Below are 18,939 nucleotides of genomic sequence, written 5' to 3'. Positions count from 1 at the left end.
TGCAAAATGCAATTACAGGTGCCAAGCACTTTGAAAAGACCCTGGGTGCAGTAGATAAGCCAAAGAGCAGTGCAGAGAATTGGTAATGCATTAAGCCAGCCTAGAATCTGAGGTATCTTCTGCACGACTGTCTTATTGAGACATGCAGGTATGCCTCTTTTAGGTCTAATGTCACCAGCCAAGCATTCTTGCCCAGCATGGGCAAAAGCTGTTGCAAAGTCAGCATTTTGAATTTTGGAATGTCCAGGTATGTGTTCAAAATCGATTAATCCAGTATTGGCCGCCAGGTCTTGTCCTTTCTGGGTACCAAAAATAGTCAAGTAAAAACCTTGTCCTTTTTCCTCTTCTGGTACTGGCTGAATGGCAGCCATATCCATGAGGGACGTAACCTGTTTCTGTGCCTCTGCCATTGATTTTTTGGCAGATCTGGCCAACCATTTGCCATTGGCAGTGTGTAGAAATGGAATCTGTATCCCTGTAATACTATGTTTAGAACCCACTTGTCCTGGGTTATTAACTGCCAATTTTGAGCAAAAAGTGCTAACTTTCCACGTATGGGTGCTGCCAAAAGATAAGTGCTTGGTGTAGGTAGAGGGAAGTAATTGGGATTGTTTTCTGTAGGTTTGCGCTTTATCTCCTCCAGATTTGGAGGTAGAAGCGCCCCATTGCTTTGACCTGTATGAATCTTGCGCCTGGTATCTGGAACCCTTTGGGCATCTGGATTAGCCCCTTTGAGTGCTGTCTGACACAGGAAAGGACCAATTTTTTGTAGGCCAGTGTCTACTGAATCTTGGTGGCTGCACTTGTAAGAGGTTTTTACAGTTTGCATAGACTTAGCTTTGTCTTCCATTTTCTTTAAAACCTCTTCTGCCTTAATACCAAACAGAGAATCATGCTGTAAAGGTGCATCTAGCAATTTAGCTTTAACCTCAGACAAATTTTGTTCCTTTAACCAGGCATGCCTCCTAATCACAGATCCAGTAACTGTGGCCCTGCAGGAGGCCTTTAAGGAATCAAAACCACATTGCAAAGTATGCTTTCCAACTTGTTTAGCTGCATGCAATAATTCCTGCAATTCTTTATTTTCTGCACATTCTGAAATCAACATCATTTTCTGTTTCAGCAAGCCCATAACATGTTGTTGGTACTTTAGCATATGAAATTGACAGTTTAAGGCCCCGACTGCCAAGGTTGCTGATGTATAAACCTTTTTTCCCTATCTGCCTAGTGCCCTTGAATCTCTGTCAGAGGGGGTAGGGCTTTTTGCTGTTGAGGCCTTAATTCCCTTTTGACCCTGCGAAATAGTTTCAGGATCAGCAGCAAGGTTTCTAAATAAAAATTTATATGAATCAGGGACCCTGTAACATCTGTCAGGCTTACTGGGAGCCGGAGGTAAGGAGTTCGGGGTCAAGCTTGACTCTGAAAACACATCATCCACAATGTCTAAAACAGGGGGAATGGCTAAAGGCTTGTGCTAAGGGAGAAGAAGGAAATCCCTGAGCCTCTTTTTTGATTCTGAGAAGTCTTGACTCTCCCAGTGAAAATGCTCCCTCAAAGTATGCAAGGTTTCTCAAAATTAATAATCCTCAGGAGGAGATGCAGATGGAATAGACTCCTCAGCTTCAGAATCCTCATAGGGAGGTATAGATAATTCCTGATCAGAAGAGGAATCAGAAGAAATAGAAACCTGATCTGAATATTCATAATCAGTGTCTGGCCTAGGCCTCTTATCAGGACGGGGATGGGTACCCCTGATCAAGGTAATAAGGTCTTCAGCCATTTTGATCATCTGCTTTTTAGGCATAGAGGCCTGTGCACGTGGCTCATGCGTCGGTTTTTTAGTTTTAGAAGTTGCTTTTGTATTTGGTTTTGCAGCTGTTGGATTGATATACAAATGTTGAGGTCTGAATACACCCTCAGAAGCCAGTACCTGCTGAGCGGCTCCGGACCCATCCGAGGGAGATACTCAAGGTATTGGACCGACGGATGTATCTTGTGGCATGCCGGACTCCACATGGGTGTCAGTAGAGGCCTGCAACTCGAAGGTAGCGGGTAGCGGGTATCGGGGACTACGAAAGCACCTCACTGAGTACCGGCAAACCGGCGACTGGCTTAGGAGAAGCTTTGTCATCGGTTTTGGATCTCAACTGCCTTTCTCTGTCCTTTTCTTTGTGCTTTTTACGTACTCTGGTAGTCAGACTGCTGCTATCCGATGACATTTCTGGGTAGTTAAATCTGTTTCCAAAATACTCTGATGCAAAAATATACAGACGCTTAATAGTGCGTTGGTTAAATCTAGCACAAAACAGACAGCCAGGCACGTTGTGATCAGGGCCTAGGCAAGGAATACAGTATAAATGGAAATCCTTATGAGGTATTTGCTTCCCACAAGTAATACAATTATTAACTTTTCTGACATTGGTAAAAAACAAGACAAAAAATTTCCCCACCGGGGTACTTAGCTTTAGTGAAGACTTCGGATCTGAAACTCAAACTCGAACATTTCAGTAGTTGGCCGACCGGCACTTGCAAAATGCTTCTGCTTCGGGCACCGCACGCCAAGAAAGACTAAAGAAAATGGCGTTGGCTGCATGTTTTATACCCCTGATGACCTGAAGTCATGGAAGAGAAGACAGCAACCGACGCAGGACCCAAGACTTTGAAATTCAGGCCGACTGAGGGAAACCTGCCAGCAGATTACCCAAATGTAATGACTGCAACAGTGAAACGAAGAACATCAAGGCTTGGTCATCTGAAAGGGTACTTTTAACTGTAGAATCTTACTTGATATATTTTCTTTTCTTACCAATGTATAACTGACATCGTCTTTTTACCCACTTTCTTTTACCTGGAGTGTTTTTATTAATTTCTTTTTATATTACTATGCTCAGCATACATGATATAACCGGTTTTGTGCATTATGCTAGATGTATTGTATTTGTATAACTTTATGTTGGAGCTTTTCGCCTCGGGCTTCCGCTCAAAACGGACCTGGTCCAGTCAGAATTTCCCGGTTAACAAATGTAAAATAAATAAATTTATTCCACTCATCAGGGAATGTCAAGAAGCAGGCGTGAGTTTCAAACTGCTGTATCCAGCTATCTTCAGAATATTCTTCCTTAGAGGGACAAAATAATTTTTTGATCCAGAACAAGCTAGAGATGAAATGCAAAAGTCTGTCCAACAAAAAGGGAGCTGTGAAACAGGAGAATCTGCTTCTTCTTGTTCTGGTAAACAGCAGACAGACTATGCCAGTTAAACCTTTTCCTATGTTTCAACGGAAAATACTTGAGACACAGAGAAAAGCACAAGAGCTGACTAGAAGAACAGAGAGTACATTGGAGATGAAGCAGAGACTGGATTTCAGAGATGGAGATAAACAGGAATATTAACAGCAACTTGGAAACTGACAAAAATGAAGGATTACAAAGCATTAATTACATTGTGAGGCATGACAGAAGAAAACCTGGAAATACTGGACTTTTCTGACTAATAAACTTGCAGGGAACTCTAAAGCATATGCCCTGATTCATGTCACTAATGGTTGGAGGACACTTAGAAGAGGAAAAAGTTAACCAAGTAAAACAAACTGTTGTTCTTAACAGTAATATTTTTTTTAGTGTATAACAATCTGCATGCTATCATGTAAAGTTTTCTCAGTTATTTTCAAGTGTAATGGAGATACTAAAGTAAATAGGTGCCCTTTTTTCCCTTCTTTTCTCTTTCAACTTGCTCAATTTTAAGAAATATAAGCACTGCCATATAAAACAAAAAAAAAAGAGAAAAGTCTGGTCAAAAGAATATGATACAAGGAAATTGATATACCTTTTCTCATTCTTGGATTGTGGAATGACTGGATTAAGGACATTGACTTGACCTAGTAAGTTTTAACAGCAAGCAAATAAATAACACTGAATATACTGAATCTTTCCTCTAGTAAATAAATAAATGATTGTAGACCTCTGTATCTGGTTCTCATGTCTCCATGGGGGCAATGTGATGAAAAGCAATAAAAACAGAACACTCATCTCAATGGATTTCTTTCAATGGCTATGTGATGATGCTTTTTGAAAGCATTCAAGTGCTTTAACATTCTGCGAGAGCAATAAAGATGAGACAAAAACAAGCAGCACTTAGTTGAAGCACAGACTGTACCATGCATCTTAGCATGGATAACCCTCCTTTTAAGTTAACCCAAGTCCTTTTCAGTGTGGCTGTCAGTTTGGGACAATTGTTCCTAATTGGAAGGTAAAACTTCAGTATTTGAAGATGTACATAGTTGTGTGTGTGTTGGTATTAAGTTCATAGGTTTTAGGGGTGTATTTTGCTTTTTTTTTGTTTGAGGGCTTTCAATAATACAAAATAGTTTTCTATGATGTGACATAGGCTCAAATAGATATGACAAGAAACAACTGTATAAAAGATCAACCTGCCAACCACTAGTGTGTGCATGTAACACAAAAGCTGGATCTAGATGCTTACAAACACTATTACAAATAAAAGAGGGGAATAACAACTTTTTACCATAATGACATTTTCTAGATTATCTTTAAATGTTAATGGTCTCACAGATGTATACAAAAAAGAGAGTAGTGAACTATATTAAGAATGCAGAATGCAAGTAGCTAAGCTACAGGAGACACATCTGGAAAGAAATGAACATGCATATTTGATAGAATAAGGTTTTCCAGGATGGTTATTCAGCAGAATACCAGGGACTAAGGAAAAGAGGAGTACTTAATATTAACTGCAAGAGGAGCTCCAATAGTGACAGAAAAGGATACAAAAGGATAATAATGGTAGATTTGTAGTACTAAGGGGCTACTGACAAGGGAGGAGGATTACAAAGGCATGTATTTACAGTGTATATAAAAAAGTGTACACACCCCTGTTACAATGTCATTTTTTGTGATATAAAAAAATGAGACCACAATAAATCATTTCAAAACTTTTCCCACCTTTAATGTAACCTACAATCTGTACAATTCAATTGAAACACAAATCTGTTACGGGAAAAATACAAAAAATAAAAAACCTAAAATAAGCTGGTTGCATAACTGTGCACACCCTTAAACTAATACTTCGTTGAAGCACCTTCATGTGAGGCCTTACCCTTACCCTGAAGGGAATAAAACCAGCAGCAGCTTCCCCAAACAAGTGTTGATTATAAAGAGGGGCATCCATCAACCTAGCCATGAATTTATCAGGCTTCTTGGGAGAACGGAAACAGAGAATCAGGAGCTTTAGAGGCATTTGAAAATGCATCCAACAAAGCAGCCAAAACAGGAGGAAGAGCAGAAGGTTTTGGATATTCCATGTGCATCAACTCATAGTACCTCTTACAGATGTCAGAGACCTGAGCACAATCCCATTTTTGAAAACTCATCATCCTTGGAGATGTTGTACCCAAAAGAAAAGTCTCTGAAAGGAGTATCAGGGCTGTTAGATTCCCTTTCCTCAAAACCCATAGTCCAAAAGAAACAGAATGTGGGAAGAGTAAGCAAGGGATTGGTGATCAGAATCCAACTCCTCCTCAGAGGAATCCTCTTCCCTGGGTCTTTTAAGAGGAGTAGAGAACAAAAGAGAAGCTGAAACAGAGACCCCCCCCCTCCGAGGGGGTTTCAATGGATCTCTAAGAATAGGAGAAACTTTAGTTTTTTTTGTTTTTTTCTTTAATGGGAAATCTGCCCTGTAAATCTTAGACGGCTCTGACCCAGGACAGCATTCAATAACAGTAGTAGGGATTTCTTCCCAAACTAAAATCTGTGGAACACCTCTATGCCCCTCAGAAATAATCAATGGTGGGTCCCCCTGAATGTCTGAAAGGGTCTGCAAAGCCTCATCGAACATGCTGAAAGCCAGATCCCCACTGGCCTCCAACCCGGTCGCGGCAGAGGAATCCAACAAAAAACCTGGGCAAACCTCCAGATTCTCACTCACCTTGGCAGAAACATCCAGAGGAGGCTGGACAGTGGAAATTCCGGTCTTGGTTTCTTAACCCTCTTCTTCCTCAATGGTTGACCCTTGGGGTGGGAAGTTCCTTCCATAGTATCCTTAGCAAGAAGCTAAAGTTGCCGATTTTCCAGATAAAATGCAAGGAAAGAAAGCCTACTACTCAGTCTTCAGTATGAAAGCCTGACAGAACAGGTCATATGGTAGTGAGAGGCGCCTAGGCAAAATAAACACTGTTTGCGGCAGTCTTTGGGGAATCCATCTCCAGCACTGGCATTTACCCTTCCTGGAGGACATAAATCCCCAGAATCTAGCAACAGTCAAGAAAAAAACGAACCCCCAATGGGGCACTTATCTGCAACAGCACAGAAACCAGTGAACAGGACGTAGGCATTCAGACAGATTATCAAGAGATGAGTTCAGACTGGAGGCAAAAATGTTCCGAGGATGGTACATCTAGACATAACCTTTATATGCCCTATGCTACTCAAGGAGCACATCTGTGATGTACGGTGCATCTTAAAGCAACAGTAGGCTTTTGTATACTTGCCAGACATCAGGCTATCCAAGGCAGGGAATCCCAGATGTAAGGAATACTGCAACCAGTGAATGGAAGGCCATCAAGAGATCCTGTAGATGTACTAGAAATTTCAGAAATTATATGAAAGTCTGTACAAAGCAGAAAAATATGGTGGTAAAAATGGAAATGTTTATGGAAGAATTAAATATGCCAGAGTTAGAAGCAGATGTGGCTCAATTACTAACATTTAGGACAGGAAGTCACATTTCAATCCTAAACCATGATTATAAAGTGTTATGTCTATAATGGCTAAAAGAATGGCAAAGGTGATGCCAAAATTGATAGATATGGATCAATGTGGTTTTGTGGAGGGGAGGAAAACATTTGGCAACATTAAAAATAACACTGATGGTCCAGAGGAAAGCTGAATGTAAAAAAAAAGTCACTTTTGTTGGTTGGTCTTGCTGCAGAGAAAGCATAATCTACAAGTTTATGAGAAGGGCAATGGAAGCATTTGCATTTCTATTAAAAAGTGAAATCCTGTAAGGCTAACTTCGAGTCCAAATTGGCCACATCCACTAAGGACAATCATAAGGCCTTCTTCACATATGATAATCAAAGTCTGGGTCCTGCGTCGGTTGCTGTCTCATCTTCCATGATGTCAGGTATTCAGGGGTATAAAACATGCAGCTGACGCCATTACATCAGTTTTTTTTGCCCCAGATGTCAGGTGCCCCCCTAATGGGAAGCAATTAAAATATATCTATCTATATATATATATATATATATATATATATATATATATATATAGATATAGATATAGATATATATATATATATATATATATATATATACACACACACACACACACACACACACACACACACACACACACACACACACATACACACACAAGGATATACCTCCAACAAAAAAGCAAATACACCAAAAACTTTTTAAGAATAGTAAAGGAGCGTACAGGTATAGCCAAAAGAAGACAGGGGGCTGGAGGGAGGGTAACCAGGACTGCAACAGTGAATACACTCAAACATCGACATTTATGGTAAGTGTACACAACTGTACTATGTTCTTAGTGTTTCACTGTTGCAGTCATCATATTTGGGTAGATTTCCAAAGCTAAGGTTGGGAGGAGGAATTTAGATAGCATTAGGAGCAGCTATAAGGCCCTGCAAGACTGCAATGGCAAAGCCAGCTCTGGATTTAGAGAAAATTGGCAAATGGTAATGCTTTCTGAAGGTATGTACAGAACTCCAGGAAGCAGCTTCTAGGACGTCTCTGGTAGGGACACCCCCAAGAAAGGCTGTAGAGGTAGATGCAGCCCTGGTTGAATGGGGTCTAATCATAGGTTCATAGGTAGGTACTAGGCTATCTGCCCAAGGGCATTTATAAGCCTAGCCAGAGTGTGTCGGCCTTCGCCACCCCATTGATTAATTAACTGAGCCTCTGTCAAGCATAGCCAATGAAGTGATCCCAGGGGTGTATTTTCTGTTACCCACCCACTCGTCAAGGTTTCTCTTGAAGAGTGTTAGTGACAGGCTCTGCCTAATGTTGATAGGAATTTTGTTCCAAAGCATGGGGAGTCTCTGTGACAGGAATCTATCCCTCCAGCATGTTCTATTTATTGTTGTGGTGAGGTTTAGCTCACTAGAGCGCGTGGCTCGCTGTGACTTGGATTTCTTTAGGTGGAGCATGTCCATCAAATCTGAGTTGGACATGGCTTTGTAAGTCAGGCAGAGATCACCTCTGAGTAAGCGATACATCACTTGAGTACAGCCGGAGGTTTTTCAGTCAGTCTGCATAGGACATATGTTTGAGGCCAGTAATCCTCTTGGTGAGGTACTTTTTTGGTCTTTCCAGCTGTTGGAAATGTCTTGTAAGGTACATCCCAAATGGGGGATTCTACTCTATGATGGGTCTGATGAGTGACGAGTATAGGGGCACTATAGCCTCTTTATTTCTAGATGCGAACCCTTTAGTAATTAGATGGGCCACATAGAAGGATTTCCTAACTACTTTGACAATATGATTGTCAAAGGAGAGATTACTATCTACCTGGGTCCCCAGATCTCTTATTACCTCTTCTGTATTAAGGGGGCTGCCACCTATGTGGTAATTTGTGGGCGTTTTGTTTTTCCCAAATGAGATGACTATGCATTTTTTGGCATTTAGCTTGGGGCCATGACTGACACCAGGTGTCCGACTCAGTAAGGCCTTTTTGGAGGATGTCCGTATCAGCCGGAGAGTCAGTTATGACTCCCAGTTTGCAGTCATCGGCGAACTTGGTTAGTCATAGTCCTACTGTGTTTGCCTGTACTTCTGAGAAATATATGTCGAACAGTAGGGGTCCCAGGACCAAGCCTTGCGGGACACCACTTGCAACTGGTTTAGAGTCAGACCTGGAGCCTGCTATTCTTACCGCATGAGTTCGGTCTATAAGCCAGTTGGAAACTCATCTTGTGACGTAGGGGTTTAAGTTCAGGCTGGTGAGTTTGTCTATAATACCAGAGTGAGTAATGGTGTTGAATGCCTCTTATTTAAGACAGAGGTGGTAATCCCCTGTGGGATAGGTTTTCCATGGTGCTTATAGCAGAAATGAATGCAATGGCCTATCCATTTAGAAATGGTTTGCTTTGAAATAGCCTTCCCCTCTGCCCCTGCAGCAAATGCCACCAGCAGTTGTTCAGATTTCCTTTGAGGTTTAGTCCTGTCCAAGTAAATTTTAAGTTGTATGTGCAGATCTAAGGAGTGCAGTATCCGTTCCCCTTTATTCTGTGGATTAGAAAAGAAGGTTGGCAAATGAATGGATTGATTAAGAGCCACACTGGATACCACCTTGGGCATGAAGGAGGGATTGGTCCTGAGGGACACCCTGTCCACATGAAAAATGATGAAAGGCTCCACTGCCATTAGGTTCTGTAATTCAGATACCCTTTCTTGCTGAAGTGATTGCTAAAAGGAAAGCTGTTTTCCAAGAAAGGAATTTTAACTCTGCACTTGCAGCTGGCTCAAAAGGAGGCAGAGTGAGTTCTTCCAATACAAAGTTAAGGTCCCAGGCAGGAGTTGGGGCTCATCTGGGTGGTCTTAAGTTTTTGGCCCCTCTGAGAAACTGCTTGAGCAGTGGGTGAGAAAACAGGGGTGGTTATGTGTTGTAATGAGTTGAAATGGCTGAGGCGTGAATTCTGATGGAGGAAAAGGAAAGGCCCTTGTGAAGCATCTCAGTTAAGTATTGAATAACCTGAGGTAAATCTGGCGCTGCTGTGGCCACCCCTTGAGTTTGGTTCCAAGCACAAAAATCTTTTTTCCATTTTTCAGCATAAGATTTTCTAGTACTAGGACTCCTTGCCTCCAAAATGACATCCAACACTTTTTTACTGAGGGATGGTAATGGGGACATTAGGTAATTAGCCAGGCTGCCAGGTTCAGTGTTTGAAGCTGGGGGCACAGAATCTGGCTCCTCTGCTGTGACAGCAGGGTAATGGTCTGAGTCAGGTGCCATGGGGCTAGCTGTGACACTGCACAAGAGGGGGTACCCAGTGTTGGCGTGGCCAGTCTGGTGCAATCAGTATTATCCTTGGTTTGTCCTGTTTGATCTTTAGTAGTACTTTGGAGGAGAGGAGAGGCAGAGGAGGAAAGGCATAAACTGATTTCCAGCTGAAGGACAGAGCATCCACTTTCCAAGCTTATTTGTGGAGAGTCCTTGTGTAGAATTTGTCCAATTAGTAGTTCTGGGGGGAGGCAAACAGGTCTATCTATATCTGGGCTCCCCACTTGTTTATCAACATGTTGAAAGTCTTTGGTTCCAGTTTCCACTCATGTGGGTCCATTAGATTTCTGCTTAGTTCATCTGCCAATGTATTTAGTTTTCCTGGCAGGAATTGAGCCTGTAGATGCACTTGGTAGCTCAAGGCTGTGTTCCACAGAGCCATGGCTAGTCTGCAGAGGGAGTAAGAATGGGTACCCCCTGCTTGTTTATGTATCACATAACAGTGGTATTGTCCGTCTTTACCATTAACTGTCCTGGAAGAATGTGGTCCTTGTTAGCTGTACAGAATGCTCTGACAGCCTTCATTTCTTTTTGATTGATTTGCAAGTGCATCTGACTTGGGTTCCATTTGCCCTGAATGCACCTCCCTGCCAGGTGAGCCCCCCCATGCACTGTCTAATGCGTCTGTTGTTAGGGTTTGGGCAGCAGGGGGTAGAGTGAATGGCAGTCCCTTGTTTTAGTGGCAGGCCTCTGCCTACCAAAGGAATTCTAACCGTAGGCAAGGTATGATAGGAATCATTGCTTCTAGATCCTGAGAATGTTGACACCATAGGCTTTCCAGATACCATTGTAGTTTCCTCACATGCAATCTTGCATATGGAATTAGAAGAAAGCACAAGGCCATGAACCCCAAGGCTTGCAGTATATGCCTTGCAGATAGCTGGGTTTTTGTGGCCACTAGTCTGAAGTAAGTTGTCAAATGAATGTTTCCCTGGCATAAGGAAAGCCATCTGGGAAGTTGTGTTCAAGCTTGCTCCCAGGAATATAATTTGTTGACAGGACACCAGCTGTGATTTCATTTCGTTTATGGTGTACCCCAGACAAGTTAGCACCTTTTGTACAAATGCCAGATGATTCAAAAGCATGTCCTGGCTTTCTGCCTGAATTAGACAATCGTCCAGGTATGGGTATATTTGAATATTTCTTTGCCTGAAAAATGCAATGACTGGAGCTAGGCACTTTGTGAATACCCTGGGTGCAGTAGATAAGCCAAAGGGCAGTACAGAGAACTGATAGTGCATGCAGCCTGCTTTGAAGCATAGGTATCTTCTGCAAGATTCCCTGATTGGGATGTGCAGGTAGGCTTCCATTAAATCTAGTGTTGCCAAACAGGCATCTTGGCCTATCATGGGAAGCAACTGGTGAAGAGTTAGCATCTTGAATTTTGGAATCACCAAAAAGGTGTTTAGGATAGAAAGGTCTAAGATAGGGTGCCATGAGTTGTCTTTTCTGGGTACCAGGAAACGTCTTGAGTAGAAACCTTGTCCTTTTTCCTCTTCTGATACAGTCTGAATAGCCTCTAATCTTAAAAGAGCTTGCTTTTGGGCCTCTGCCCACTGATTTGGGGTTAGATCTGGCCAACTGTTTGGGGTAGGCAACGTGTGGAAGTGAAATCTGTATCCTTGGGAAACTATGTTTAGAACCCATTTGTCCTGGGTAATGAGTTCCCAGTTTTTTGCTTGCAGAGCAATCTTTCCCACCTAAAAGGAGCAGTCAGTTGAGAAGTGCTTGGAAGATTTAAAGTTAAGTCATTGAGACAGTTTACCATAGGGGGGAGTCTTACTACTCCCTGATATGGAAGTGGGAGCCCCCCACTGCTTAGTCCTGTGCGTACCCTGGGACTGAAGCCTGGTTGTTCTGCTGGTTCTGGGTTTGGACTGAGAAGGCCTGGAATAGGCAGGAAAGGACCAATTATTTGAGGGCCAATGCCTACTAAATCTTGGAGGCTGCACTTGTAAGAAATCTTTAACAGTTTGCATAGATTTAGCTTTTTCCTCCATCGTTTTAAGAACTTCTTCTGCTTTGTTGCCAAACAGGCAGTCCTGATTTAAGGGAGTATCCAGCAATTTAGTTTTAACATGATCTGGCAAAAATTGCTCAATTAGCCAAGCATGCCTTCTAATTACAGACCCGGTGACAGCAGCCCTGCAAGATGCCTCTATAGTGAATCAAAACCACATTGCAAAGTATGTTTTCCAACCTGTTCAGCAGAATGCATTAAATCCTATAAATCCTTATTTTCAGTACAATCAGGAATCAACATCACTTTCTGTTTAAGCAATCCAATAATATGCTGCTGATACTTTAACATATGAAACTGGCAATTTAAGGCCCTGATGGCCAAGGTTGCAAAGGTGTATACCTTCTTACCTCATCTATCCACGGCTCTGGGATCTCTATCAAAGGGGGTAGGATTTTTGGCAGTAGTAGCCTTAATGCCCTTGGGTCTCTGTGAAATGGTCTCAGGATTCGCAGTAGGATTTTTAAAAAGAAACTTGTGCTTATCAGGGACCCTGTAATATCTATCCGGTTTTCTGGGAGCAGGAGGTAAAGAGTCAGGGGCCAAGCTAGATTTCGAAAAGGCATCATCAACAATATCCAGTACAGGAGAGATAGATAAAGGCCTGTGTTGGGGCAGGAGTAAGAAATCTCTAAGCCTCTTTTTAGAATCTGAGTAATCCTGGCTTTCCCAGTGAAAATGCTCCCCAAGAGTATGCAAGGTTTTACCAAAAGAAACATCCTCTGGGGGAGAAGTAGAGGGAATAGAGTCCTCTGCATCAGATTCCTCATAGGTGGATAAGAGTAAATCCTGGTCATCAGAGGAAACAGAAATTTCAGAATCCTGGTCAGAAGTGTCAAGCAAATTCAGTCCTAGGTCTCTTAGAAGGGGAAGGTTGGCTTTCCCTGATTAAAGTAATAAGATCTTCAGCCATTCTTATAATTTGTTTTTTAGGCATAGAGGCCTGACCATGCAGTCTGGTTGTCAGTTTCCTAGGCATGGTTCAAGTTTTAGGCCTTGAAGAAGAAGATGGTGTCAGTTTAATATGCAAGTCAGTAGGCCTGAATATACCCTCAGAAGCCGGTGCCTGCACAGCGGCTCTGGACCCATCCAAGATAGAGAAATCCGCAGGTTCCACAGTTGAAGCATCTCACAGCATACCGGACTCCGAATGGGTCTCAGTAGAGGCCTGCGAATCTGAAGCAGAGGGTATGCAAAAGAACCTCACTGAGTACGAGTGAACTGGTGACTAGCTTAGGAGAAGTGTTGTCGACAGCTTTGGACCTAGGCAGCCTGTCTATGTCTTTATCTTTGCGTTTTTTTGGAATGTCAGTAGTAGGGTGGCTTACCGAAGATATATCTGGATAATTGAACAGAGCACCAAAATATTTAGAAGTGAAAATATACAGACGACAAATAGTTTGTGGTTTAAATAAGGCACAAAACAGACAGCGAGGTACATCGTGGTCAGGGCCTAGGCACGGAATATAGTACGAATGAAAATCTTTATGAGGTATTTGCTTTCCACAAGAAATACAATTATTGACTTTTACTGACATCCGTTTAGAGCAAGAAAAAGTTTCCCCAATGGGGTACTTAGCTTTAGTTGAAAACTTCGGTTCTGAAGTTCGAAAACGAAAATTTCAGAAGTCGGCCGACTGGCACTTGTGAACTGCTTCTGCTTCAGATGCCGCACGGCAAGAAAGACTGATGTAATGGTGTCAGCTGCATGCTTTAGACCCCTGACCACCTGACGTCATGGAAGTTGAGACAGCAACCGATGCAGGACCCAAGACTATGATAATCAGGCCGAATGAGAGCTACTCCAAGCAAATAACCCAAATGTGATAACTGCAACAGTGAAACACGAAGAACATCAGGTGCTGACTGTAGGAATATGAGTGAAATTCTTCGCTAGGCTTACAAGGGCCTCCAGGCAAACAGCCTAGTATCATCCTATGAACCTAAGAATGAGATTTTGGGGGTAGAATCCGCAATATTCTTCTCTGTCAGTGCCCTGACATCCCTCTTATTCCTCCTCCTCATGGGTCATCTTTCTTTAACTAAGGAAGAAAAGGGGTCTGGTTGGGCAGGAAGCATGGACTGTGTACTTTCAGCAAGCCCTGGGCCACTCTGAACCAGACCTCTTGGCCTCCCCAAAAACAGGGCGTGAGGAGGACCACCTAAATTATTTTTGAGGGAGTCTGTCTAGGTAATACAGGCATGAAAAATCTTGCTTTCTGTTTCTTCTCAAGGGGACTGTCTACTTGCAATGATATAGGGTCTGGATCTGCATACTAAAACCCTCAGCCTCTTCAGAAATACTTTGTGGAGTCTACTCACCAATGCTAACAGCTCTGGGATCCTCTTGGTTTCGTATAGGCCATGCATCTGAAGAAAGCTCTTGTGAGCTGTTAATTCACATGGATGTGCTCAGGTCTCTGGCCATGATGGCTTCTGAAGGGGCATCACCAGAGGATTGAAGAGAAGAGGAAAACAGCCAGTCCTAGGGATACAACTGCCTCATCAGTCTAAGTAATTTTGGACTGATCAGGTAGTAGAACTCAGAGTAGCATTTTCCACTTCCCTCCTCACTTTGTCCCTCCACTTCATTTGAAGGTGGTGGACAGACCAGTCAATAACATGGCTGAGTGTGCCAAGATCTCAAAAAGTGTTTACAGTCTAGCTACAACTCCATAGTGTGTAGCCAACTTCTGACAGTCTTTGGCACAAACCTTTGACAAATCTACCAGTTCTTAATAAAAAAAAAACAGCTAGTATAATAGTCTCTTCTCTAAGAGATTCATCTACCACACCTGTACTTACTTTATTCTTGCTAGACATGTGAAATGCAGTAAGAGGAAACTTTCAAGGTAAGAAAGAAAAAAAAAATTAAGAAAAAAAATAAATCTTGAATGGAGTATTTATTTGCCTGAGTTTGGTGAATTTGCACAGACACAAAGGACTCATAAGTACCCATAGGACTAATATAGCAATAACCCACGCCTGGGTGTGGGTAATGCTGGATTTACCCACGGTTGGCGTGGTTTGGTCCCGAGGCGAGCCAAACAAAGCCAACCGTGGGTAAATGCAGCATTACCCACACCAAGAAGTGGGTTATTGCTATTATACCATGACATTATTTAAGAAAAGAAACTATTACTTTTCTTAAATAATGGCATAGTATAATGCCTGTTTACTGCCCTTCCACAGATGTCTGGCATCCGCAGTACATCAGAGCTGTGGGCAAAAGCAACGCAGAAAGCAAGATCTCCGTTGCTTTTTTTTACTGTTTTCGCTATGTTAAATGGGTTTAACATAGCAAGACAGTTTTAAAATAAGCAACGGAGATGTCCGTTGCTTATTTTAAAACTGTCTCGCTATGTTAAACCCATTTAACATAGCGAAAAAAAACAACGGAGATCTTGCTTTCTCCGTTAACTTTTAAAACCTGTCTGCTATGTTAAATGGGTTTAGCATAGCGAGACAGTGTTTTAAAATAAGCAACGGAGATCTCCATTGCTTATTTTAAAGCTGTCTCGCTATGTTAAACCCATTTAACATAGCGAGACAGTGTTTTAAAAGTAGAGTTATACTAATGGAAAAAAGTCCGGGCGACCGGACCTTTTTCCATTAGTATAACTCGATTTATAATGTGCACGCTGGCCAATCAGCGTGCACGTTTTGGGGGGGGGGTCATGGTATAATAAGTAACACTGAATAACAAGACTTCTAAAAATGCATACGATAGTAAAAAAAAAATCCTGAAGATGGCAGATGCCTATGTCTCCCTTTTTTATTACCACATTGGTGGTATTCCGGGGAGGCCATATGCTGTGACAGGGGAAGGCTACTCAGTTCTTGTAGACTGTCCAGACAGGACACCCAGACCTGAAGTCCCAGATGCAAGATATAAGTGCAACAATGATCTAATGAAGAACATAAAGCAGTTAAACATCTCTTAGTTCATTACAGTCATGTTACACAGTGCTCTCCCTTTCACAGAAACATTGCACAATGCTTTCACCAATTATGAACTAAACATCACCTTATTATCAGAAGTAAGTCATTTCCTTCCTTCAAAACATAATTTTGATATGTGCATTAAAAATTAAGATTAGTGTGCTTGCAACTTATGCAATAAAAAGAAATAATAAAACGTAACATAGGAAAATACACTGCAACTTTGAAAGCCAATATCATACATTACACACCATGCCAAAAGACCTGTAAGGGACTGTATAAAACTGTGACCACTGCAGTTATCCTCATCCATCTCAGTAAGAAGTGCCAAAGGATGGCGCTTACAAAGCAAAGTAACATTTACCTGAGAAATTTAGGCTCACACTTGGAATCCCCAACAGCTGCAGGGTGGAATGGCAACCAGCATGAGGACACCAAAACCATGCCATCCATTTAAGACTAGCAGAATGACATGAAGGGTCAAATAAATCAGAACTCTAAGTGATGTATGACTATACCAGTAACCAGTGCAACTTGCACAAGATAATATGGTAGCACAAAAAATCCCCAGCAGTAACCAAGTTCATTTGGGCATATTATCTTCACTCTTCCTTCTTTTTGGCCTCCTCTAAAAAATTTTCAAGCTTTTTCAACTATTTTAAACAAACATGGTTCTAAGGTATTCTTCCTAGTGACATTTATTGCTTAACTGAATTTTAGGAAAATATCCCAAATTGTAACAGTACTATTATTTTCTCAAATAAACCATATTAACTGGTAGTCGAGTGCCACGTGCCTGCCATATCTATACTGAAGTTTAGCTGGCAAACTAACTTTTTCAAGCATAATACAGTTTGAAAAATATTGAGTTGTAATCGGTTTAGGGAGTAAGAAAAGAAAATACTTAGCTGTCATAGCTTTATCAATTCAGATACAACTGCAGACAGTGAACAACTGTGCATAACAGAATGAGAATTGTATCACGTGACAACAAATGTTGAAAACAAGAGACACTGCTTTTGCAAAAGCCTGTGTACACTGCAATGAAAGCTGACAAAAGTGTCATCTTGAAAACACAGACCAATGTAAAGCAAGTGAAGAAGTATGACAGCCTAAGGGTTACTGCCTGATGATGCAACAGTTTTACATGAAGATGATCAGAACTTTTGCAGCAACAGATATATATTTCAGCATGAAGATTAGCATAAGACTGAACCAGACATTTTGAGAAGACTAAAAAAAATCTTAAACATATGACACACAATAACTAAAGACAGATGATTCAGGGTAAAATGCTTCTTGCGGAGTCGACTTAAAATTGAAAGTGAACCTTCAAAGTTAAATTTACTTGTACAAAACTCCATTTATCACTTACTTGTTACTCTTGAAGTCCAGTATTAGAAGACCAACCTGTTCATCAGGTTTGGGCTCTTTGTTCAGGGCACAGTAATCTTCATTTTTTTCCTAGAATAGATTAATTAATATATTGCTATACTTACACAGCACAACAGAAAACAGTGATATACTAAGAAAACAAAACTGTGAAGAAACTGTAAAACCATACCTAGAAAGCACTGCTACATTACATCTCAACAGTATTCAAAATGCAGTTTCAATAAATTTCAGCAGTATGAACATCAAAGCTGTAAGATAAGTATTTGTACTGTAATTTCCTTTTTTGTTTGTTCCAGTATAGTCAACAAAAAGTAATACACATTAGCCATAGTGTAGTACTAGTGCTGGACACGCATCAACCTTTAAATTGTTGGAAAACTAGAGTTTTAAGCAACAGCAGCTCTTGGGATGGACGTTGTCCCATGTTTCATCAATAAAACTCCAGCAGAACCACGAACCAAAAACAGAAAACAAGCTAGCCTGGAAGTGTTCTGGGTGAAAGCGCTTAACTTGTATCGTGGTTGTATTGTATTTTTGGATTAAAATGCTTCTGCTGTACCACTACCATAAATACCAAGGACTACCGCTGGTGGCTGGTTAGGGTCAAATGCATTAAAAATGATGGCACTGTTGTGAGTAGTTAACACCTTTATTAAAATTATCATAGGATCATAGATTAGTACTAGGCTAACTGCCCTTCTGGGTCATTTTAAGCCAAGCCAATTACCCCATGTGAGAATCAAACCCTGTACCTTTTGTCTGTAAGGTAAACACCGTAACCATTATGCCAACCTCCCTCACAAAACACAGGCACACATACATTCACAGAAATAACAAATCATATTAATATCTCATATTTGCATTATACATTACATGTTCGACTTAACAATTATTCATTCCAGCATTATATAAACTGCTCAGTTCCTGCCTTGCCTTAAACCTTACTCCACCTTTTGATTACACTTCATGTATTGTTCTCACAAACTCCATTTATTTTTATATAATTCACTCCTTCCATTTTATAAGGATCCCATTTCTAGATGTTTTATCGCCTTTACAATATTCAATGCCTCAATTATATTTTGTTTAGATTTTGATTTCCATTTTCTAATAATTGCTTTTTGGCAGGCAATAGCATTAAACTTCAGTGAGGACTGATTCAACTAAATATGCAATCAGATCATATGCCCCAGTAGAAAAAGATCATGTCCTTAATTAACAGCCATATGCTCCCCTCAACATTTCTGACAGAGTATTTTGTAGGGAATTTTTAAAATATATCAACGCATTATACAACCAAAATAAAAAAACACTTTTCTATCACACCGCCAGCATTTATCTGCAGGAGGAAAACAAAGTCTGCTTTGTGTATAAAAATAACCATGCAAACACTTCCAAGCAAAATCCTAAATCTTCTGGACTCTGTCACATACTTGGAAGCCATACAGATGTCCTTCAATTGCTCCTTTGTAAACTGCCTTTCCAGTTTCTCTTCAGAATCTTTTCTAACCTCCTGTGACCAAGTCTCATACTTATCATGGAATA

General features: G+C 41.2%; 1 protein-coding gene across 1 annotated transcript in view; it reads right to left on the bottom strand.

Annotated features, from left to right (window-relative positions):
* The window catches only part of LOC122790617 (protein GPR107-like), a 584,732-nt gene that overhangs the window by 239,957 nt on the left and 325,836 nt on the right, over positions 1-18,939 (bottom strand). Inside the window, exon 4 of the mRNA XM_044058143.1 lies at positions 17,375-17,463. Coding sequence (XP_043914078.1) covers positions 17,375-17,463 — 89 coding nt within the window. The remainder of the gene's footprint in view (positions 1-17,374; positions 17,464-18,939) is intronic.

Source organism: Protopterus annectens, chromosome 16.part0 (genome assembly GCF_019279795.1).
Source record: "Protopterus annectens isolate FY-2018-M chromosome 16.part0, PAN1.0, whole genome shotgun sequence".
NCBI lineage: Eukaryota > Metazoa > Chordata > Ceratodontiformes > Protopteridae > Protopterus > Protopterus annectens.
Note: the sequence above shows the minus strand (reverse complement) of the source record. Positions and strands in the feature narration are given on the sequence as shown.